The sequence below is a fragment of the Pipistrellus kuhlii genome, unplaced genomic scaffold, assembly GCF_014108245.1.
Source record: "Pipistrellus kuhlii isolate mPipKuh1 unplaced genomic scaffold, mPipKuh1.p scaffold_m20_p_9, whole genome shotgun sequence".
NCBI lineage: Eukaryota > Metazoa > Chordata > Mammalia > Chiroptera > Vespertilionidae > Pipistrellus > Pipistrellus kuhlii.
In genome coordinates, this window is record NW_023425595.1 from 28,501,926 (window position 1) to 28,528,025 (window position 26,100).

Sequence of the window (26,100 nt, forward strand, 5' to 3'; positions counted from 1 at the left end):
TGTGCTAGTTAGAATCATATAAAAATTCGGAGCCTTAGTCTTTAATTAAAAATGTAACCATTTTGCCCAGTTGGAGTGGCTCAGTTCGTAGGCTGCCAGTTCAATTCCTGGTCAGGGCACACAACTGGGTTGCGGGTTCGATCCCTGGTTGGGCATGTATGAAAGGCATCCAATTGATGTTTCTCTCTCATATCAATGTTTTTCTCTCTCTCTCTCCCTTCCCCCTCTCTCTTTAAAATCAATAAAAATATATTTAAAAATTAATATAACCATTTTAACTTGGTGTTTTATACTTGCAAGACTTTCTAGACAACACAAGTCAAATTATAGGTGTCATCTAATATTACACAACTCATGTGTTTGCTGCCTTCTCAGTTCTAATTTGGTGTGAAGGAAAGTGATAGTGTATTAATATGTTAAAAAATTTATCTTTCTTAAAGGTATAATTTTAATTTTTCCGTTTCAGACCATGGCTGCATCTCATCACAAAGGACACCTGTTTTCTTTACAGTAGACTCTTAAGAACTTAGCTAATCAGTGCCTATTCATTAACCTGCCTGCGCCCAGCGGCCTTACAGATAATTTTCTCACCCAGGAACAGACACATTACCTTCTCCAGGGGGTTATTTTCTTGTTTGTCAGTTACTGCTAACTTATTGCTACTTAATTGGACAATGATAACATTCTTCTTCAAGGTGAAATTAACATAAATATTCTTTATGTGTGTATCCGCTGCTGCTTTGATTCCTATGAATGCCATAAAAAATAATAGGGAAGCTTTAAGAGGCATTTTTCATGGCTTGGATTTCCTTTTCTGGATGTGCAGAAAATTGCTGTCATAAAATTTCACATGCTGCTGATTGACCAACCATTAGGTACATCCTTGTGTAAGTAAAATTGGAAAGAACGGAAAAAAGTGGAATTTTAAAAACATAGCCCTTAAGCTATAGTTGCATGCCAGCCCAGCAGCACAGGGGCAGCTAAGGAATCAGTAAATGTGCACCTCACTGGTCATTAGCAGACTCAGTGAGCGGGGCTTTTGTTGGCCTCTGCTTCTTACAACAAGTAGTAATTGTTCATAAAACCATGTTTCTGGATCTTTAAAAATTGTATTTTAGAAGTAAATAATAGGCAAGTAAAGCATATAGGAGAGTCAGGATGAGCTAAAGCAGTAAAAAAGGATTAAAATAAGAGTTTGTAGAGCAATTTGGTAAATACCTACCTATTTCTTAACAAGAACCTGTTGGGAAATGAAAAGCCAATATGTCCATCCTACTTTGATAAACTAGGATGAAAACAAGTTTTTCCCTAAGGAAAATCATCATTTTCATGGAAAATACCGTATTTATCAAATTATACTTATTCAGAAAATGTTCATGGGAAAGACTATTAAAGAATGTAAAGAAAAAAATCCATAAAAATGTAACTTTTGAGAGGCTTAGAGATCATTATATTTAAATACTTAATAGACCAGCACTCAGGCTGGTATACTTAGTGGTTAGAGCATCAGCCTGCTCACTGAAGTGTCTTACTTTTCTTTCTTTCTTTCTTTTTTTCTTTCTTTCTTTCTTTCTTTCTTTCTTTCTTTCTTTCTTTCTTTCTTTCTTTCTCCCTCTCTCTCTCTCTCTCTCTCTCTCTCTCTCTCTCTCTCTCCCTCCCTCCCTCCCTCCCTCCCTCCCTCCCTCCCTCCCTCCCTCCCTCCCTCCCTTCCTTCCTTCCTTTCTTTCTTTCTTTCTTCTTTAAAATAGATTTTATTGATTTTGTACAGAGAGGAAGGGAGAGAGAGAGAGAGTTAGAAACATCAATGAGAGAGAGTCATTGATCAGCTGCCTCTTGCATAGGGGTGTCGAACTCAATCAGAGAAGGGGCCAAAATCTAAAATCCAGCCTAAATCGCGGGCCGAATGGTTTACTGAACAGTCATAAACTGTCACTGTGATGGAAACGCAGCGGAGTGCAGTGATGACAGCGCGGTGCAGGCCACATTGCAAGGCCTGGCGGGACGGATTTGGCCCGCGGGCCTTGTGTTTGACACATGTGCTCTTGCACATCCCTTACTGAGGATATGCCCGCAACCAAGGTATATGCCCTTGACCGGAATCGAACCCAGGACCCTTCAGTCCCCAAGCCGACGCTCTATCCATTGAGCCAAACCAGTTTTGGCTGAAGGGTCACAGTTTCTATTCTGGGGCAAGTGCGCATACCTGGGTTGTAAGTTTGATCCCTGGCCCTGGTCAGGGCTCATGCAGAGACAACCAATCAATGTCTCTCATGTTGATGTATGTTTCGATCTCTGTCTCTCTGTCTTTCTATCTCTCTGTCTCTTGCTCTCTCTCTCCTTCTCTTCTACTCTCCAAAAATTAATGGAAAAAAATATCCTCAGGTTAGGATTAACCATAATAGGCCAGCATTTGGGAAGTATAATCAGATTGTGCCATTTTATTCTTTCAGCAATAAATGCAAAAAATGCAATCTTGAGAGTTGAAGAACAGACATACAGAGTGGCCTCTGTGATGAATCCAGGTCCACCTTCTGTCCGGGTGTCACTGGGAAAACCTGCTCATTGCACTCAGGGCTGCTCTTATACATCGGGGTTGACAGTAATGAGGGTGGCTGACATTTATAAACTGAGAATGTACTATGAAGAACCAAACTCAACTTTTAAGCATGTTTTTGTAGTTTAGGACTGGATTGTCTACTGAAGCACAGGCTTGCTGTGCTCTTTGTGAAGTATAGCAGTTTTTCCTTTTAAAAGATTGTAATGACTCATACATAGTTCCTATGTTCTAGAATGTGCAAACATGCTCCTGTTCATACAGCCTGCTTACGGTGGTACTGATATTGGTCATTATTTACATATATACATATATAACACACACACGTATATATACATATGTAATATGTATGTATGTATGTATGTATGTATAATATCTCCCCCCTCCCCAGCTTTCACCTTTCAGATCGAAGGCTGAAATTATCATCATCTGATTTTTCTCACCCAGATTTCTTCATCTTGTTTACTATTTTGGGAGAGGGTGATCATTTCAATGGATTTCTTTTTAGCTTTGACCCAGAGCCTATAGACATTCCCAGGGTTATTCCTGGTTTAGTCTTGCTAACATTTGTACAGTAGTTTACCATGGATAAAACGCTTACATGGTCACTTAGCCTTTGACAACCCACATTAGACTCTGCTAACCCCGTATGTTTTTCCATAAGTTTAGTTTGGATTATGTGCCTTAGGCATTGCACTCTCCTTGCTCACAATAAAGTATATCTCTTCCATTGCCTGCAGCTACTACTGCGTACACACCTTCCTGTGTTTTAACCCTGTTTGAGCTATATGTTTTCCCACCTGAAGAGCTTTGGGTCATTTGCAGATCTGGAGGTTTCAGTGTATACAAGAGCCCAGCACTGATCTCCCCAAACCCCTTTGCTTCCATTTCTGCAACCAGAGAGGTACCCACCTCCTCCTGTATGTATATTGCAGGCCATTGAGTTGGCTCCGACTCTTGGAGACCCTTTGAATGAGTGTGTTCACAGTGTCCTGTCCTCACCAGCCCTGCTCAGCTCCTCTAGACTCATGTCTAGTTCTTCTGTTATAGAGTCAGTCCATTCCATATTTGCTTTTCCTCTTTTCCTGCGGCCTTCAATTTTTCCAAGCATCGCTGTCTTCTCTTATTGTGTCCCAAGTAGTACAGCTTCAGTTTTGTCATTTTTTTTTTTATTAGGCTTAATTTGCTCATCTTCCTGGCAGTCCAGAGTACATAGAGATTTTGTCTAACATATTTCAGATGAATCCGTTTTTTTTTCCCTTTCAGCCTTCTTCACTGTCCAGTTTTCTCATCTATGTGTGGTCAGTGGGAACACGAGGGTGTGGTGAGCTTAGCGGTGGTCTCTAATGACACATCTTTGCTCTTGATGACCTTCCCTCATTCTTACACTTCTGCTCTTTCAAGTCTCAGTCTTCTCTTGATTTCTTGGCTGCAGTCTCCATTTTAAAAATCTTTTATTTTTTAATTTTTATTGGACTTATGGGGATAACATTAGTTAATAAAATTGTATAGGATTCAAAGTGTGGTCTTCATTTGAATTGACGACTAAACCAAGGTAAGCAAAATTTTTAACAGTTTCAATGTCTTCTACTCCTTCTTCCTGTCCTTTACTTAAATATGAAGCACCACCGCTAGCATGTCCTGTGGAAACTTAACTTTTAATAGCCGTATTTTGGTTTTTAAAAACCTAAAGAAAATGATTGCCTTTGTTGTAGGTTATGCGGAGAACCACCTTTTTTTGCAAGCTCGGAAGAGAAGCTTTTTGAGTTAATAAGAAAGGGAGAGCTGCGTTTCAGTGATCCAGTGTGGGACACCATAAGTGATTGTGGTAATATAGATTTTTATTGTTTCCTAAAGCAAATATATGTAACATAAAAAGGTATGCTAGTAATTCAGATACTTTAACTTCCTGTTTAGTCTTTAAATTTATTTGTAGAAATAACACTGTTTACTTGTGGAAATAGTGGTATCTTCACTGTAATTGTTACAGTCAAAACTTCCAATCAAAACAGAATATACTGAGTGAAAATCCAGGAGGAAATTTACCGATTATCTAATTTTTTACTATCCTATATAATAAAGAGGCAATATGCAAATTGATTCTCACACCCTCACAAGATGGCTGCCTACAACCAGCCTGCAGGGGGGTTAGTGAGGGATGACCAAATGACTCAACAGCAGACTGTATGGGATGACCAGGTCAGCAGGGAGGCTTTGAAGGGTGACCAGGCTGGCGCGGGGGGTGGGAGGGAGTTAGGGGCGACCAGGTCAGCAGAGGAGGGCATTTTGCGGAAACCAGGCTGGCAGGGAGGGCAGTAAGAGGCAACCAGGTTGGTGGAGGGGGGGCAGTTGGGGGCGACCAGGCCAGCAGCAAGGGGCAGTTAGGGGTGACCAGGCCAGCGGGAGAGGGCAGGTAGGGGCAATCAGGCCGGCACACAGAGGCAATGAGGGGCGATCAGGCTGGTAGGGGGCAGGGGCAATTAGGGGTGACCAATCTGGCAGACAGGTGAACAATTAGGAGCCAGCAGTCCAGGATTGTGAGAGGGATGTCTGACTGCTGGTTTAGGTCCAATCCCGGGCAGTTGGACATCCTTTGAGGGGTCCCGGATTGGAGAGGGTGCAGACTGGGCTGAGATCCCCTCTTCCCCAATGCACGAATTTTGAGCACTGGGCCTCTATTGGAATATAAACCAGATAATCTAGGTAGTAAAACCTCACTATAGACCTTACACTTTATTTCTTAGCCATTTATACTGATGATATTTGTTTTATAATTGTCATCTTTTCTTCATGTCATACACACTTAATTCTGAATAAATTAGAAATTGTTATTAATTGCAGTTAAGATAAATAAGATATTTAGGAGTTTCCTTTATTTGCAGCTAAAAGTGTTTTGAAACAACTTTTGAAAGTAGATCCTGCTCACAGACTCACAGCTAAGGAACTGCTAGATAACCAGTGGATAACAGTAAGTTACAGTAGTACTTTTTTCTTTTGGACATTCTACCATTGCTTCTTTCTTTTCTTTGGCCTTGTAGCATATATATCATTTTTCTAAAAAAAAAAAAATAGTCAATCTGTCTCATCTTCTGATCAGTTAAAAAAAAATGGACACATTTCTGAAATGGGTATTTTCAAACTGCTAAAACTACTACCACAGTTGTTGATATATGTTTATAGAAGTTTAAATGAACTTTTGCTTCATGCCATGAAGATAATCAAGTCCAGTAAGGTAGAGCTGAGAGGTGTCCACTATTAAACTGTGGAACATGGAAGAGTCTGTGTAGTCTGTAAAGCACTGGAACCACCCACTTCTCTTCAACTCTTTGGATGCAAAGAATCTTCGGGGTCTCAGAAAAGCCAATGTCTCTTAACAGTGGCTATTTCCCAGCTAGAAATCCTGAGTAACCACTCATTTAAATATTTCTTTTTTCCCATTAGACTGAATGCCTTGACCCGGTGTCTTACCTGATCTTTGTATCCCTGCACCCAGAACATTACCTGGTTACTATAGGAACCTTGGAAGAGGCCGCTACTTAGCTCTCGATATTTATTCTCTCTGTCTTCTGTGGCAACGAAGATCCTGACTTTTATCTGGAAACATTGCTGTCTGGTGTTCTTTGCTGGTTATCCTGTCTTTGCTGGTTGTTGTGATGGCCGGTGAGATCTGAGTGGAAGCAGATGCAGTTTCTGAGAAGGGTCTTTAAATGGAGGGACTATGGAATTCCTCATGCCTGTTTTCTTTCCTGGAGACTGGAATGCAGATGTGATGGCTGGAGTGTGAGTAGCCATTTTGGACCATAAAGCGGAGTCCATAAGCTGAGGATGGCGGAGCGATACGTTGCAAGGAACAGGGCTTGCAGCTCATACAGCTGCCCTTCCAGCCTTGACCACCTTCCTCCAGACCTCTTTCTGTGAGCAGGCAACAAAATTCTGTCATCTTTAAGACACTGCAAAGTGTGCAATTGAATCTAATACCCATTAATACAGTATCAAAAATTGCTGCGTGCGGCAGTGACTCAGTAAATGGATCAGTCTGGAGGTATCTCAGAAAATGTCTGGGAACTGAGACTGGAGATTTGTCAAGACATATAGGAATATTGCTGAGCCGTAATCATCTATGAAAAACATTTTTTTACATCCTGTTACTTTGTTAGACAGTATGTTAGGTACTGGAAATATGTGATATGCCCATGTTGCAGTAGTAATTATTGTTGAGAGATGATGGTGGCTTAAACAGATGGTAGCAATAGAGTTGAAGAGAAATTAATAAAATATATATGTCACTAAATATATATTTAATATAATAATTAAAAAATATATATCACTATATATATTTTTTAAAGTATATTGATTGATAGGACTTGGCGATTGATTAGATGAGAGATGAGCAGAAGGGAGGATTCAAGGGTGACTCCTAGATTTTACATTAACAGTTGGTTGGACGGTAGTGCCACCAACTGAGATGTTGAAGATTGTAAGAAAAATAGGGTTTTGTGGGGTTTTTTTTGTCTGGGGAAAGGGTGGTGACTCAAGAATTCCACATTAGCTTTGCTAAGGTTGAGATGCCTGTGTTGCGTTCACATAGATATATCAAAATTAAATACCTGAGTCTGGAGCTGGAAAAGTCTGATCTGAATCTATAAATGTGGGAATCGGAAGTATATAGATGCCATATAACATGCTATCAGGTGAAGAGAGAAATTGGGAAGAAAATATGGGTAGAAAGGAAAAGAGACCCCAGCACCCTGTTTTTAGACACTCCATCATTGAGAAGAGGAGGAGCTAGCAATGGAGGCAGAAAGGAGCAGCTGGTGAGGGAGGAGGGAAATTCTGAGAGGATATTAAGAAAGTTAAGTGGGAAAGATGCTTGAAAAAGAAGCAAGAGTAGATAGCTTGCAAATAAAGGCTGCAGAACGGTTAAGATGAGAACGAGAAGTTTCCATTGAAATGACCATCAGAGAGGTAGATGGTGACCTGAAGGCCCAAATAAGTTTAGATATCATATCGCTCTTCTTTTAAATTTTCTTATTTTCTTTTGGCAATTTCTAATCATTTCTTTGAAGAATATTTTTTCCTCCAAGGGCTAAAAAAATAGTCTTCACTCAAAAATGGGTTATATCTGCCCTCTCTAATGACTATGTTGATCTCTCAAATCATTCTGTGCAACACATATTTCTGGCCTAAGTAATTGTGCAAATGAGCTAGCAGCTAAATAGATCATTGCAAAATGTACCGAGTAGATTTGTGGTACAGCAAAATCAAAAACTGTAAAACAGATGGTGTGCCTTCAAATCTATCTCTTTTCAGCATCACACAACATTCGGGTTTGGCCATGTAATTATTTGTGTTCTAATTAGTACAGCTTTATTTCTGGCTTTGGTCATTTTTCCAGAAGTCTCCATTTTTGAGCCTCTGTAACATTTGTTCCAATGTAGTCTTTGCCAAGTGGTTAGGGAAGCGACAGATAGTGTGTACTATATCGGACTATCCTAAGGAGTTCAGTGTCTGAAGTTTAGAATTCCAGCATTTTATAAACTTCTAAAAGGCAACACTCTTTTCTTCTTAACCACTTGAAGTCTTACTTCCTGTAATTCATATCCTGTGTTTGAAATAATCTAAAAGGAACCTGTCAGTTCTCTCAGTGCCTTGCTGCTTTATAACTGGAGCTTATCTTTTGCAATATCTAACACATTGAAACTTTTTCTTTTCAAAGAGCTTTATCAGATAAAAAGTTTCTAGGGTTTAACTTATGTATTGTCCGTTTTGAAGTATGGAACATATCTGAAGAGTATTCCAAGGAACGTTGTTTCTCTCTGTACCTTTAAGTGAATGGAACTTAAAATAAACACATATTGTCATTCTGATTTCAAAAATCGAAAGACTAGATGTAAGCAAAAATGCCAGGGGATGACTTTCCTACAAAGGAAGAGTTTGATGATAACTGGCCTGGCCAGGAGTGTGCCTGTCACCCTCCTGCATCTGCTTCTTCCCTTTGTCCTCCTTACTCTCAACAGTGGTTCAGGAGTGTGTTCCCTCTTATTAGATAACTAGAGGCCTGGTGCATGAAATTCGTGCACTGGGGCAGGAGTCCCTCAGCCTGGCCTGCCCTCTCTTGCAATCCAGGACACCTTGGGGGATGTCCGACTGCTGGGACCTAAACTGGCAGTCAGATATCCCTCTTACAATCTGGGACTGCTGGCTCCTAACCCCTCACCTGCCTGCCTGCCTGATCACCCCTAACCACTCTGCCTGTCTGCTTCATCACCCCTAAACCCTTTGCCTACATGCCTGTTTGCCCCTAACCACTCTGCCTGCCTGCCTGATCATCCCTAACTGACTCTGCCTTAGCCCCTGCCACTGTGGCTTTGTCTGGAAGGTCGTCTGAAAGGACATCCAGAATGTCTGGAAGGTTGCTCAGCTGTCTAGTCTAATTAGCATATTACACTTTTATTATTATAAATTATAGGTGCCTCTTGGTATTCCTTTAAGTCCCCTGGTGACAGCTAGCACTAAGAATTTTAAACAAGATTTCCAGATATTTTTATTTATTTATTTATTTGTTTGTTTGTTTGTTTGTTTGTTTTTAAGAATATATATTTTTATTGATTTCAGAGAGCGGGGGAGAGAGAGAGATTAGAGATAGAAACATCAATGATGAGAGAGAATCATTGATCAGCTGCCTTCTTCACACCCTCTACTGGTGATTGAGCCTGCAACCCGGGCATGGGCCCTTGACTAGAATCAAACCCAGGACCCTTCCGTCCACAGGCTAACACTGTATTCACTGAGCCAAATCAGCTAGGGCTTTCCTAGGTATTTTTAATGCCTACTTATATTTAAGAACCCTCCTGTAGATTAAGGAAACAGTTTTCTTCTATATCTTGTCAAGAAGTACCATATTTTTCGGACCATAAAACGCACTTTTTTCCCCCCAGAAGTGGGGGGGAAAAGTCCCTGCGTCTTATGGTCCAAATATAGCCTACACATATACTTTAAAAAAAAAGTTTTTTTACTTGCCCGGCTCTGTGTGGTCTCTGTGTGCTTGCCCGGCTCTAAAATGGTTCTAAATGCTGCTGTTTACTTTACAGGGTTGATTACATGTGTTTATGACTGTGATGTTGGGTTTTAATGCACATAAAATATTTTAGGACACTATTTGTTTCAGAATCTTTTTTTCTTCATTTCCCTTCTCTAAAAACTGGTGCGTCTTATGGTCCGGAGCGTCTTATGGTCCGAAAAATACGGTAGTTTCCAGATTTGAGCTCTATTTTTTCAGACAGTAATTCCTTCAACAGATTATTTTTGATGCCTACCATGTGCCAGTTGCTGTGCTAGGCAATAGAATGTTGTTATAGACATGTAGGACATGATCTCTGACATAGAAACTCACAATCTAGTAAGGGAAACAAGTTATGTATAAGATACAATGCAAGGGAGAAATGATAAATGACATAAGAAATTGCCAAATGACCAGAGGTACAAAGACAAGCAAGTATGAAATCAGGAATTCAATTTGACAAGCAGATAAGATGCTTGAAGGAAAGAAGTGGGAAATGAGACTTTTAGAAAAGGAAAGAAAATTGTGTGGGGACTTGAATCTCAAGACTAGAATTTTAACTTCCAGTCATACATATATAGTGGAGACCAATTGTAGGTTCTTTGAAATGAAATTATTGTTATAGTGTATAAGCCTTCCAAGATGGCTTATTTTAAATGGGACAAGAGTCATTTAAATGTCTATGTTGATTTTAACAGGTATCTTTTTATTTTAATCTGTCGGGCACTATAGGGGTACAAAGATGAATAAAATAGTCTCCCTCAAATTACAGGGTTCTTTGCTTTATAGTCACACTTTGCAAAGGCACATGTTCTCAGGGTGTAGAGGATCTAAACTTTAGAATAATCTTTCCTAATATGTGAACAAGGCCCTTGTTCATTGATTTTAAAATTGTTATTCATGATTTGGTCATTAGCTTTTGAACTTTAGCCTTAACATATACACTGAATGGCAAGGTTATTATGACCACCCCATTAGTATTTTGTTGGGCCACCTTTTGCCTTCAATACTGAGGCGATTCTTCTTAGCATTGACTCCACAAGATGTTAAAAGGTGATTCAAGGAATCTGACACCATGTCGGATGAATAGCACTGTCCAGTTCTGTGAGATCTGATGGTTGTGGAACCAGCTGCCTGATGGCTCTTTTAACTTCGTCCCACAAATGCTCAATTGGATTGAGATCTGGTGATTGTGGGGGCCACCTAAGCAAGGTAAAGTTTCCCTCATGTTCTTAAAACCACTCCTGCACAATATGAGCACCATGGCATGGCGCATTGTCTTGTTGGAAGAAGCCATCTCCATTGGGATGCAACATCAACATGATAGGATGAACTTGATCAGCAGTGATACTTAGGTATGTTGTGCTATTCAGACATTGTTCCACATGAATTAAAGGGCCCAAATCATGCCAGGAAAACATGCCCCAAATCATAACACTGCCCCCACCAGCTTGACGGATTGTACTCATGCTTGTGGGGTGTTAGAACAGGCCTTCAGCTTCCATATCTCATACGATGCAGTGTATAGCTAATTTGCCTACAAACGTCAGGTGGTCATAATAATCTGGCCACTCAGTGTATATGCTATGTAAGCAAATGGAAAATTTCTGATGTGTAACTAATTGATGGATATGATTTCCTACTATATATTTTTATCCTAAATATGTTAATACTCAACTTTTATTTTACTATACTTAGTTATTCTTAAATTCTGAATTATCCTATGTAATAAAACCCTAATATGCAAATCTATCGAATGGCAGAACGACCGGACACTGTGATGCGCACTGACCACCACTGCATTGAGCGTCTGCGCATCTATTCCACGAGAGGGACACGACTGGCGGTGGCAATCGGGGGCGGGGCCAGCCAGCAGGCAGTGCCAGGCTGCCAACCAAGGCGGGTGCCAACACGGCCCCCAATCGCCCTGCCCCTCAGATGGCTGTGATTGCTGACCGGGCCTGGGGACCCTGCCCTCTCTGTGGGGAACAGTCTCTTAGATTTAAAAATTAAAACCTGGCAGAGCTACTCTAACTCTGGAAAAACAGGGTGATACAGCGATGACATGCATGGACTCTGGCTTGCACATTTTGTGGTCAGCCCTGATTCTGACACATAACTATGTGACAAAGCCAATTACTTAACTTCTCTGCTTCAGTTTTTCCACCCATAAGAAGGGGGAAATGGTGCCACTGCCTTAGAAGGATCATGTTATGTGCTACTTTTTATAATCAGGGCAAAAAATGCAGCTGCCCATACAACAGCCAGATGCCTCTCACCTGTATGAAAAGCATGGTCATTGGTGCATGCAGCGTCCTGGATTGTGAAGAGAGATGTCTGACTGCTGGTGGTTTAGGTCCAATATCCCCTGAGGAGTCCCAGATTGCGAGAGGGCACAGGCCGGGCTGAAAATATGAAGTTTATTGGCAGTTCTGCTTTTCCAGAACCTGGAAGACATGTAGGGGAGTTGTGGGAAACTCAGTGGGAACACAGGCAGAGCTGTTTTCTGTGGACCTGAGCTTACATAGAGAGGACTTTATATCTCACTTGTTTTGACAGTGTGTTGCTACTGAAAGACACTGAAGTCCCAGGATCGTAGTTGAGTTTACATGAATTTTCTCCTTTGTCTCCCTCAACCCAGAAGTTCCTTTTTTCTCTTTTCCAAAGTTTGTAGCTCACTCACAGCAATGTGCCAGAGTTCTAGTTCTGCTTTGCATCTTCTCAGAGCCTCTTGTCAGTATTTTAATTGAGACACTCCGGTAGATATGCAAGGGCATCTCTCTGTGATTTTTAGTCTGCATTTCATGGGTTACAAATTAAACCAGTCACCTTTAATTATGCTAATTGGCCTTTTTTATATCCTCTTTTGCAAAATGGCTGTTCTAGTATTTCCCCCATTTTTCTGTTTGGTTTTATGTCTTTTACTTCTTGATTTGTAGAGATTTGTTGCATCGTCTAGATATAGGCCTTCTGTCACACACAAACATATGTGCATTCACAAGCATTGGAAGATACTGACTTAAAAGAGCAAGGAAAGGATTACTGCAAATCCTCACCCAAGCAGATGACTTTTGGAAAGGAACAGATCATTGGAAATGCAGGGTCTTGGAATTGATCCCTGCAAACTGTACTTCCTAGATGGTCCTCGGAACATCTCCATTTGCAGCCAGATGCTCCCACACACCAATTTGAGGAGTTTTTGTTTGGAATATATTGAGTTGCCTTTTATTTTTCCAGTATTATTAAAATGTAATTGACATATAACATTGTAAAATTTAAGGCGTACAAAATAATGACTTGATAAATATATTTATTAGGGAATGATTACCATAATCAGTTTAGTTAATACTTCTGTCATATAACAGTTACAGGGTTTTTTTTCTGGCAATGAGAACTTTTAAGATACACTCTCTGAGCAACGTAGACATGCCATACAGTATTGAAGGCTCAGCAACACCTCCATCTAGAAGTTCTTAACAGGCAATTGAAAATGTGCTTTTGGAATAATGGCAAATTACTAAATTTCTCAGGCTGTTCCCTCCTGAAGAATAGGAATATCAACACCTACCTGTCTACTTGTGTAGTTGCTATATTTTTGGAGGATATCAATGACTTGAAAAATGTTAAAGTGGCATACAATTGCTTACTTTAGTGGTTGTTATTACCTTGATATGCTGTTGCCTTGGCCTCATTGAGACCCATTAGGGCGTGTTTGGTGATTTTATTGGGTGCTATCAGTTCTTTGCAGGTATCTACAGCTTACATTATTTCTTTTCCTACTGTAATTTACATTAATTATTAGTCATATAAAATAGTTTAAATTAACCATGGTAAATTATTTAAATGGTAAATAAAACAGAAAAAATAACTTTCTCCTTCCATTAACTTCATTCCCTCTTACTAAAGGTAACTGCTGTTAAATCTCTTATGTGTTCTTTCAAAAACATCCTGCTCATTTTGTGTATGTACTTTACCCAAATGGATTCATATTATGCAAATTATTCTTTTTTATCTAATATATCTTGGGAAGATTTTCTTATTAAAAAAAACACCCAGCATTGTATTATTTTTTTAAATAATCCCCAGTGAATATACCAGTAGATCATTTAAATTGTTTCATATCTTTCCTATTACAAACAGTGGTACAAATAAATGTCCTGGTAGCCCTGGCCAATGCGGCTCAGTTGGTTGGAGTGTCGTCCTGTACCCTGAAAAGTTGTAGGTCTGATTCCGAATCAAGGAACATACCTAGGTTGTGAGTTCTATCCCTGTCGGGGTGCATCCAGGAAGCAGCAAATCTTTGTCCTTCATGTTGATGTTTTAATTTAAAACATTAGAAATATTGAGAATTAAAGAATCTTAATTTTTGGTAAAAAAAAACACAACTTATCAAGATTAGCTTAAGCAGTGCTTGCCTCTTGTCATAAAACTTACAGTACAGAGGGGAGCATCTTTTTTATGCCTTGGCAAATTGTCATACTGTTTTCTAAGTTTGGTTCAACTTCTAACATTTTATCTTTTGTGCTTTCAGTGTTTAGAAATATCTCTGAAAATTCTTTCTCTGAGGCAAATTCATCCTTTCTGTCACAACCACTTTCCCATTTATGCTGATAAGTTGCCTTCACTAAGTTCCTTTGGTTGCCTATCTGGTTCTCTCAAACGGTGCAGTGTCATTGTCCCCATGGTCGGCAATTCTTCTGTTACTCCATTTGCACTTGGTTTGGGTTTCACTCCCAGCACATCATCACCTTTAACTTCTTTACTGCACTTCCATCTTTGTTGAGAAGTTCACTGGGAGACAAGGAGATACCTAGTCTAACAGAAGCGTTTGAGACTGCATGCATGGATTTCTTGGCATTAAATAGAATATTATATTTGAGAAAAACTGGGTAATTTAAAGTAGTCAATTTTGGTATTGTGTTGTCACATCTGGGATAAAAACAATGCACTGAATCAATTATAAATCAGCTGACCACCTTATATTTAAATCTCCCAGTCAATTAAGAGCTTTCAAATCAAACATCTATATTCTTGGACACAGGACTTGCCTAATCGACTGATGTTAGATTTTTTTTACCTGGACATTTTGGTATTCTATAGGCTTATCCCTAGATTTGGACTCACTAGACCTTGAGGAACTTCTTTCATCCTTTTAGCTTCCCTTTACTGTAAGGATGGGCTGTCAGGAGGTGTTTGAGTCCAGAGAGTTGCCCTGTCATGTCTTTTCACACAGGGAGGGTGCTCCAACAGGTATAACCAGTTTTGTCATTTATTCAGCATTATAGTTTTTCTATGTGACTTACAGAATCTAGGAGAATATATTACTAAAAGATTAAGACTTCTTTGAATTTTCCAAAACTGTTTATAACACCAAAAACCATTGTTAACATTAGGGCAATAGACTTTCTTCGATGAGACCTACCAATGTGTTAGAAATGATGAAAGAATGGAAAAATATTCCAGACAGTGATGAGGAAAGCACAGAAGATCCAAAGAACATGCTGTCCAATCAAGAAAAGTTGGAAGGTTACCTGCTCAACATACCCAGCAAAGATGTCCAGGCTGTCTCTAGTGCTTCAGAAGAAGAGGAGGTAAAACAGGTAGGAAGAACCAACAAAACCAACAAGAAATTTCAGTTATTGTACTGTTGATATTTGGCTCTGGAAGAACAGTTGTTTCATTTCTCCAACTCTGTCCTTTTTGTTGTTGGTTTGCAATGAAGGCCCTACATGATAAAGCAAGTAAAGTTCTTATTTGAAACTATCATGATTTAGCAATGTGGCCAAAATGTTTATTTTCAGATTTCTGATTATATAGGGCAGGATCTGCAAAGGCAGAGAAATAAATGCTTTAGCGGTGGGAGCCAGGAGAGTCTCTGTCACAACTTCTCAACTCTGATGTTGTAGCATGAAAACCGGCGCAGGCAATTTTAGACACAAACAGAATCAGGTGGTACCGAATTTTCCGTATAAGACGACCCCCTAATTTTACAGTTAAAACATAGGTTTAAGCCTATATTCACTGTATAAGACTACCCCCCACTTCAAAGAAAAGACTTACTTTGCCATCAAGATCTGCAGGTAATTTTTGTGCAATTTTGGTCTTTTGCCCCCGATTTTCGGTTGATTTTTTTTTGTTTCAAAAGTCGTCTTATACGCCGGCCTTGTGGAAGGATGCAGTCCCCTCCGCACTGCCCAGGTTCAGACCTCACTTTCTTAAACTTGTTTCCAAGTAATTGGCCTTTGGTAATATCCTTTCTGTTTTCCTTTTCATTTCTAACTTTTAGCCTATGTTAGGTAATGGTATTCATTGAGGACAGATGTATTCTCTCATGTGTATCTTGTGTTTTCCAAGCTGAGTATGTCTAGATCATGTTTTGTGTTATCAGTAACCCTCTGAACTCCCTACAGTGGGTCCTTAATCTGCTCTCTCAGGAAGACTCAAGATTTTAACTCCTGCAACAGCATTACACAAATTCAAATGAGATACTTGGCAAACCACTGCTCCTTGCAGGAGCATGCCTTTTAACATTAGGTCCTTAGTGATTTCTGATAAATAGTATTATGCTCTCATTGTTTATTAAGCTTAGAAAACAATTTAAGAGGAACCAATGTTTGCAATGAACATGCAACTATCCCTAATCACAGAAGGAGGGACCAGAAACTCTGGATGGGTTAGAACCGTGGTCAGCAAACTGCGGCTCGCGAGCCACATGCAGCTCTTTGGCCCCTTGAGTGTGGCTCTTCACAAAATACCACGGCCTGGGTTTGTCTATTTTGAAGAAGTGGCATTAGGAGAAGTTTAAGTTTAAAAAATTTGGCTCTCAAAAGAAATTTCAATTATTGTACTGTTGATATTTGGCTCTGTTGATTAATGAGTTTGCCAACCACTGTGTTAGAAGTACTATGTTTTCGTTACAGAATTCTTGCTTCATAAAAGGACATACTTCTTAGTTGTTAAATTATTTGCTGAATGCAGTCAAATATATTTGTTTAGAGAGAATGTTATCATTTTTCTTGTCTGAAAACACCATAGGAGATAGTATCTGTAGCAAATACTTTACCTGGTCTAGGAAGTAGAAAGGATAGAGTAGCTCTTCGAAGACATGAAGTATTTGAATCTAAAAACATTGAAATCAAACAGTTGAGTTATTCTATATCGATATGTTTCTATGAGAAAAAAAGTCAGGTTTCCATATTTTAGTTAAGATAAAAATTTTCTCTTATTTACAAATTAAGTCTTAGCTCTCAGAGCCCATGTCAGTCATGTGCAGATGTGATGGTGCTTTCACAACTTGGCAACATTTTTGTTCTCAGATATTGAAGCATTGCCATCTGTTATATATGCCCAAGTGCTGTACTTAATGTATCCTGATATTTAAAAGCACAAGCCCGGGATCTAGGCTGCCTGGATTCAAATCCTGGCTTCACCACTTACAAGCTTTATGACCTTGGGCAGGTCTCTAGACCTCTGGTTTTGTTTTGTTTTGTTTTGTTTTGTGTTTTTTTTTTTATCTGTAAAAATGGGATTAATGGCATCAACCAAGGACTAAATGAAATCTTTCATGTAACACTCTTGACATATGGTAAGCACAGATTAATGTTAATTTGACTTTTATTATTATATTGCTAAAGAACTTGTGTATAATATTACTAAAATTGCATGATTTTTCCTGCCTGCTTCAAGGCTTCTTAGGGTATAGGTGTTGGCATAAACAAATGAGCACATAAGAATAAGAAATACCATTTTCATAGGTGCAAAGGTGATGCTTCCAACCTCATTTGCCCTCTAGTTTGGTAGGGCCCTTAGGGTACTGGGGCAGATTGCATTATTTTCCCAAATCTTTAATCCCTCCTGGTGAGGGATTATACCTTCACAACCCTTGCCACATGATTTTGCAGCTCTCCCTATTATAGTAGATGAAGGAAATGTTGGTTTGAGCTATATGACTCACTTTGGCCTAATGGAATATTAAGAGGTGTGATGTAAGCAGACACCTTAAAATTGTTTGCATGATTGAGCTTGCTCTCTTGTATTTCTGCCACCTGCATGAGAAGACTATGCCTTCGGGGAGCCATAGTTCTCGGAATCATGAAAATTTGCGGGGCAGACCTGAGCCAAATACAAAGCCTGAAGTCTAGCCTAGCACAGCCAAGCCCTAGAGCTAAATGTGAAAGATTAATGTTTATTGTTATAAAGTCCTGAGACTTTTATTGTGTTTCTTACGTAGTTGCACAGAAAAGAGTTAACGTAGCAGGCCTAAACTTCAGTCTGAAAAGGTTTGCTTGCAAGGCTGGCCCTTGGCTGCCTTCTGGGAACTTAGAATTGGGGACGGTTGCAACCATTGTCTGATAAGAATGATTCATCATGCCTAAACTGTTTGTACAAATAATATGCTTTCTGCTGAATGCCCGTGTTCTCTCTGGAAGTCTGGAATTTTGGCAGGTGCCAGGCAGAGGCTGCCTCCATGACCAGCTTCCAGTAGGAGCCTTGGGTGCTAGGAGAGCTTCCCTGTTTGGCAACATTTCACATGTGTTGTCACAACCTGTTCCTGGGGTAATTACATGCATCTTGTGTGGCTCCTGGAAGCGAACCCTTGGAAGCTTGACCTGGTTTCCCCTGGATTCCACCTCAAGTGCCTTTTACCTTTGCTAATTGTGCTTTACATCCTTTCACTGTACTATAATACACCACACCAGTGATACAGCCACATGCTGAATCCTGTGGTTGCTCCTAGTGAATCATGGGACTTGGGGGTGATCTTGGGAACCTCCCCAGTCCAGTAGCTGACTGCAGCAATCACTGACTAATACAGATACAAGTAATTATTTGTGCTAACATGAATCTTGACCTGTTGTTCTTTGATCTAATGCTGTTTGCAATGCCAGTTGCTAGTTTGGATTCATAGACTTTCATAAATAACAATGCTATTGTCCCTACGTTTACTCCCACTTGAATCTCCTGTGTAAGGGCTTAGGTTTCACCACAGACTTAGAGCCAGACTTCCCTAATTAAAGGGATATATTAGTAATCCTTTTAAATTTGTTTCCCTGCTTTCCCAGGTCTGGCTTTTGCTTAGTCCCCCTTGGGACTATACCTGCTAGGGTATGCTATGTATAGCTTTTCCCTATGGAGAACAAATCATTAGGTTGGGTTATAACTAATACTACTTCAATTCAGATGTATTAATTTGGAGCTTCATCTCTTTGCCTATAATTGACACATGTATTACATCTACATTACGCTTTAAACTCCACAAAACAATGTTTTAATTTTTGTTTTAAATAGTCATATATATTTTCAAGAAAGTAAGAGGAAAAACTGTCCTATATTTACCCAGATATTTACTGTTTCTGATGCTCTTCCTTTCTTAAAATTCAAGTTTTAATCTGGTATGATTTCATTTCAGCCTAATGAGCTTCCTTTGTATTTTTTTTTTTTTTGTATTGATTGTGTGCTAGTAATGAACTATCCTCTTTTATTTTACCTTAAAATGTCTTTATTTTGTCTTAATTTTTAAGGAGATTTTCTGTTTATAGAATTCTGTTTGACATGTTTTGGGTCCACACTTTAAAGATGTCACTCTACTGCCTTATGGCTTCCAATTTCTCTGATAAAAAGTCATTGGTAATCTGGAATATCCTTTCCCTAAATATAACATGTTATTATTCTTAGAATGTTCTCAAGGTTTTCTCTTTGGTATTCAGCAGTTTGACAATGACATTTTTAGGCATGTTCTTCACATTTATTCTGCTTAGGGTTGCTGAACTTCTTGAATCTGTAAATTTGTGACTTTGGGAAATTTTGTCATTATAGTTTCTTAATTGTTTTTCTAAGTCTCTAATTACATTTTAGACTACTTGATATTGTTCTATTGGTCATTGAGCCCATATTCACTTTTTTAAGTCTGTTCTTTAAATTGGATATATTTTATTGATCTATATTCATTTATCTCCATTTTTCTATTAAACCTGTCTTGTGATAGGCTTACTACTTAATTTCATTGTATTTTATTGTATTATATTTTATTCTAAAATTTCTGGTTGGTCTACTGAGACTGCCTTTATTCATTAAATAATATTTTCCTTAACATTACTGATAATAGTTATGACAACTGTTTTAAAAATTCTTGTTTGCTAATTTTAACATCTTGGTCATCTCAGGGTCTACCTCTGTTAATTGTTATTTCTGTTGAGTAACTTTGAATTGTATCCTGGACAATGGAAATATTATAAGCTTAGATGAGTTCATGTATCTTTAGCTGGACAGAATTTAGAATGCCCCTTTTCTGGCTGTCCTTTTAGGGATTCTTTCATTACATTCTGGTGTCTGTGTTTGCTTTGAATATTATTCTCTAATTATTTAGACCAGAGAAAGAAAAATATAAACATATACAATTTGAGGCAGTGGTGTGGAGAAGGGAAAAACATTGTCATCAAAGGAGCAACATTTGACATATCAACAGAAATAATAGAAGCCAGAAGACAATGAAATGACTACATTAAAGTGCTAAAAACAAAACAAACAAAAAACCCCCTGCTAACTTGGAATTTCTCATCTAGTGATAATTGCCTTCAAAAATAAAGATTAAAATGTTTTCATTTTAATGAAGGAATTTGTTACCAGCGTATTTTACTGTGAGACACTAAAAGAAAGATTTCAAGGTAAAAGAAAATGATTCCAGATGGAAGTACTGAACTGCCAATACGAAAGGTATTGGCAAGAGTACATATGTGATTAAATATAGAATAACGTTGACTTTTAAACAACAATAGCTCTGGCCGGTGTTCTCAGTGGTTAGATCCCCGGCCCAGGTACCACAGGGTTGCAGATTTGATTCCCAGTCAAGGGCACATACCTGGGTTACAGGTTCAACCCCTAGCCCCAGTTGGAGCCTGTTCAGGAGGGAATGGATTGATTTGTCTCTCTCGCACTCTCTCTTACTCTCTCTCTCTATCCATTCACTCCTCTCCCCTCCTTCCTTCCACTCTCAATGGAAAAAATATCCTCGGGTGAGGATTAATAACAACAATAGCAATAATAATGAACTTTTGTTTTAATAAACTAGAAAAAGAATGACAGATTAAGTACCCTTCCAACAAAGCTAGAAGGAAAGAATGACTTCAAAAGAAGGATATTGTGAATGACTTAATGTCTATATATTGGAATATTTATATGAAATGGTCAAATTTCTTTTTAAAACATCAAAACAGATACAAATATAAAAAAATCTAAATAGTTCTATATTTATTTTTAAATTGAATCTATAATTAAGAACGTTCTATAAGTGAAAACGCCATTCCCAAATTATTTTACTGGTTAATTCTTCCAAATATTTAAAGAAGAAAGAAGAGAAAGCTTGTTACACAGACTCTTTAGAGTATTTCTCAACATATTAAAAAGGCGAGACATGAATCTTTGACATTATTACATTAATACCAAAACATGACAGGGGTATCATAAGAAAATACAATTATTAGCCAATATCTCTCATAAATATAGATGCTAACATCCCAAATGCAATATTGCAAACTGAATCCAGAAATAAATAACAAAGATAATGCATCATGATCAAGTGTACAGTATATTCTAGGAGTGCATGTTTGGATTAACAGCCAAGAATCAAACAATGTGATCCATCATATGAAGGGGTAAAGGGGAAAAGTCATATAATTTTTTTCACTAATTTTGAAGAATGCATTTGATAAAATTCAGCAATCAAACACGAGGAAAACCCTCAGCAGAGTAGGAACAGATGGGAACTTTTTTTTTTTTTTTACATATTAAGAGAATTTACAAAAAAAACCCAAAAAACTTATAAAGCTAGTATTATTTTTTAATAATTTAATGTTGAACACTTTTCCACTGAAGATAAGAGAAAGGCAAAGATGTTCTTTTTAAATTTATTTTAAATAAGCTAGAGGTCTTAGCCAATGCACCAAGGGAAATAAAAGAAGTAAAATTATATAGATTGAAGAGGAAGAATAAAACTATCTCTATTTTTAGATGACATAGAAAATCTTAAGGAATCTATAAAAAATTAACTAAATATGATAGGTTGCAGGATACAAGATCTGTATACAAAAATCAATTGTATTGTTATATACTAGCATGACTGATTGAGAAACCAAAATTTAAAACACCATATAAAATATTATTGCAAAAAAATAAAATACTTTACTGATCTAACAAAATATATGTAAGATATTTATATTAAAACTTGCAGCATATTGCTGAATGAAATTGAAGAATATTGAAATATATGGAGAGATATACCATGTCCATCATTTGGAAGATCTGATACTGTTAAGATGTTTATTCTCTCCAAATTATAATTTTAAAGCAATTCTGAATTGAAATCTAGGACTTTTGCTTTTCTGTTAGAAATAAATTAACAAGATTATTCTAAAATGTATTTGGAAATACATAAGACCTAGAACACCTAATAGAACCTGAAAATAACAAAGTTGGAGAACTTATATTACCTTATTTCCACATTTATCATATAGCTACAGTAATCCATACAGTATGGTGTTTGTGTAAGAATAGGCAAATAGAGCAGTAAAACAAAATTGAGAGTCTAGAAATTGACCCACACTTACGTAGTTAATTGATTAGTGACAAAAGGCATTCAGTGGGGAAAGGGTAGTTTTCAATAAATGGTATTGGAATAGTAGGATATTTATATGGAAAAATTAATGATTGACACCCTTAGCTTACACTGTCACAAAAGTTAGTTTGAAATAGATAGTAAACCTGAATCCAAAAGCTAAACTGTAAATCTCCTAAGAGAATATCGTCCATTCAGAGAGTAGTCAGATTCTTAGAACAGAAAAAACAATTTTAAAAAAATGAACTTCATCAAAAGTAAACACATTTGTTCATCTAAAAGATTTTAAGAAAAGGATTAGGCAAGACACAGACAAGGTGAAAGTATTTGCAATAAGTACATCTGACAAAGGACTTGTATCCAGAATATGGAAACAACTCAATAATAAGGCAACCCAATTTTAAAATAGGCATAAAACCTGAACAGACATTTCAGATAGGGAGATATACAAATAGTCAATAAGCATATGAAAAATGTGCCAGATCATTAGTCATCAAGAAAATGCAAATGATATCAGGAAAGGCCACACTCTATAGAATTTAAATTTAAATTGTCAAATTAAAAAAAACTGGAAACTCCAAATTTTAGCAAATATCAGAGCAACTGAAACTTTTCTGTCTTGCTGGTAGGAATGCAAAATGGTGCAGTTCCTTTGGAATATAATTGGGCAGTTATTTATAAAGTTGAGCATTTACTCACCATTAACCCAGCAATTCCAAATGTAAGTTTGAAAAGGATTTTTAGAATATGTTTATAGCAGCTTTATATATAAACAGCCCCAGATTGGAAATAGCCCAAATATCCATTAGTAGAAGAATGGATAAACGAATTGTGATATATCCATATAATAAGATATTGTCAATAAAAATCCTAATTCGTGGACGAATCTCAAAAGCATGATATAATACCATGGGAATTTATAATCATCTTAATAAAAATTTCAATTAAGAATCTGAAGATAAAGAAGTCAGATGCAAAAGAGTACATACTGTATGCTATTTCATTTACATGAAGTTTTAGAAAAGACAAAGTAATTTATGTTGAGAAATATCAGAACACTGTAGCCCTAAGATGGGAAGGAAGTTGACTAGAATGTAGCATTGGAAACTTTCTGGGAAGTTTTTCTACTTCTTGATTGGCATGCTGGTTCTACATTGTTGAAACTCATAAAACTGTACACTTGAAATTTGTACATTCTATGTGTAAATTATATTTTAATAAGAAAAGAGAGGTTTACATCTCTCTCTAATTTTCAAGTTAGATTTTTTTTTCCATTAACTACATATAAGACCCAGCTCTTTATGTGGGAAACCTCATATTAGAAATCTATATATTTGGAAGTCAATTTATCTTCTTCCCTTCTCCCTTTGTTTCTCCCCCTTACCCCCTTTCTTCTTCCTTTTGAAAACCGTAGGAGTGTGAGAGAAAGTGGGTGACCATTGCAAGCAAAGGTGTAACTGAACACTTGTATCAGAATGTTCTGTCACTTAGACCTTGTGCAGACCTATAATTTGAATGTGTGACTCTAGAAATGGTTGCTATGGTGATAAATCACTTTACTTAAATAGCATATATTTTACTCAAAATTCAGAGAAATAGTAACAGTTTCTGGTAATCATGCACTGGTATTAGCTTTCAGGGATGTGCCTGGAGCTTACACGTTTCCCATCCATTATCATCAGAGGAGTTCATCAGGTTAAAGTTATGCCAGTGAATAATGAACTATGTATACTTCGCCCAGTTTTCTTGTTACATATCTCCCCTTGACACATGCTGCCCCCTTTTCACGATGAGTAATGTGAGCTGGAGAAATCAGGCCCAGGATGCTGAATTACTAAAAGATGGAACTGAAGGGAACCTTGTAAGGTTATCTTTTCTCTCATTCTGCCTCCGGTAGGACTGACTGTTCTTACAGTCCGAATGGTAAAACTGTCAAGGTGAGGAACAATAGAAATGCCACTTAGGGCAGCCCTGTGTCACCTCCTCCTGCAGCTCTCAGAGATGCTGTCCAGCTCCTGTGCTGAAATCCTCTCTTTCTCCAGTTTATAGACTGTGATTATAGAGATGCTCCAATTCTTTATATTTTTAGACTGAAGGACTCTCTTTTCAAGAATCCTCCACTGTTAATCATATTAGTAGCCTGTCTGTAAACATTCTTGCTCTTTACTCTGTTCAAGCTGGTTGAAGTGTTTCAGGTATGAATTCTTCACAATTTTGCATAAGGATAGAAGGATTATTTTTTTCTTTGATTTTGAAGATGTTTGCTGATGACAGCCAGGTTTTCTTGGTCACTGTGCAATACCTTTGGAGAATGGTCTACACTGATTTTTATTTTTATTTTTTAAAATATTTTTATTGATTTTTTTATAGAGAGAAAAGGAGAAGGATAGAGAGTTAGAAACATTGATGAGAGAGAAACATCGATCAGCTGCCTCTTGCATACGCCTTACTGGGAATGTGCCCACAACCAAGGTACATGCCCTTGACCGGAATCGAACCTGGGACCCTTCAGTCCACAGGCCGACACTGAACCAAACTGGTTAGGGCTACACTGATTTTTAGATCCTCTTTCTTGGATTAATAATGATGGCCAACAGCTTCATAATGGTCATTTAGAGCTTTTCCCCCTGGAACTGAATATTGAAGTTTCTCCCCCGCCTTTCTCCCCCTTTGCACAATCATATGGGAGCACGTCGCCTTCTGTTTGCCTTTCATGACCTGGAAGATCTTAGTGACTCCAGTATACAGCCGTGGCAGTTGCACTTTTCATTTCTCTATAAAACTTTTAGATAGTATCAGTGACAGCATAGATCTCTGAGGAATTCCATTGAGTATGAGAAAAGAAAAAGAGAAACCTTAAATTTAGATATTCTATAACTTAAAATCTGTATCCCCGAAAAATTAAGGTTTGTTCATGTTTCCAGAGAAAAGACTGGGAGCTAGAATTCACCTTGGCTCTTTGTGTTCCAAGGGGATGAGAGACCTGGCTCCTGGCGAAGGAAGTTTAAGCTCTGCCGGAAGGGCTGTGTGAGGGCCAGCCTGGTCCATGTTTTGTTGGCATCAGAATGGTTTCTGATGCTTTGTTGGGATCAGAATGTTTTGTTGGCATCAGAATGGTTAAAAGGGGAGATTCTCAGTCTTTAGGAAAGCTCTTAGGATTCTGCTTCCTAAACTTAATGCCCCTGTAAATTAGCAAAGCGAAATGGCAAAGTATGCACACATATAATATTTGACAAGATGCACCCATATACACAGAAGTTTGTAAGTATTTACATTTGCGTAAAGATAAGTAGATTTGCACCGATGTAACCAGGGAGCAAAGGAACACATGTTGCAATATGTTTCTGTGCAGCCAGTTTTAGGCCGACTTAGGAGCTCAATTAAAATATGGTTGACATTAGTTTTAACATGCACTAAACACCAGAAAGAAAACAGGCAATCATATGTTGCTGGTTAAGAGCATTAGTTTAATGACTCAAGTACATTAATTAACAAATGGAAGCGTAAAGAATAGGACTCTGAATGCATTCAAAAGAGCCGGACTGAGTCTCTCTTCCTGTGCTCTATTGGTTGTGGCGGACAGGCTGAAAAACATTTCCTCAAGGACTTGGATGGTCACTCAAGAAGTGGAAATGTCAAAAGAGAGAGGGTTACTCTTAGATTCACCTTTTAATGGGATTTGTATGTCAAGTGAATTAAATTTTTATGAATTGAAACTTCCATGATAGGTTTCATGTCTTAGGGACCAGGACTGTACTAGACAAAGCTACTTACCTTCAACCAGACACTGAGACACCTGCGTGCTGTCCTCTCAGCCTATTGCTGAGCAGAAGAGCTTTCGGTGACAGGGTGGATTCAACCTATAGGACTGAACGC

At 38.1% G+C, this 26,100-nt stretch overlaps 1 protein-coding gene across 2 annotated transcripts in view; it reads left to right on the forward strand.

The window, feature by feature from the left end:
* The window catches only part of STK33 (serine/threonine kinase 33), a 112,800-nt gene that overhangs the window by 84,508 nt on the left and 2,192 nt on the right, over window positions 1–26,100 (forward strand). For both annotated transcript variants that reach the window (XM_045577707.1, XM_036427713.2), the window contains 3 exons: window positions 4,270–4,382; window positions 5,437–5,522; window positions 15,008–15,214. In XM_045577707.1, coding sequence (XP_045433663.1) covers window positions 4,270–4,382; window positions 5,437–5,522; window positions 15,008–15,214 — 406 coding nt within the window. The remainder of the gene's footprint in view (window positions 1–4,269; window positions 4,383–5,436; window positions 5,523–15,007; window positions 15,215–26,100) is intronic.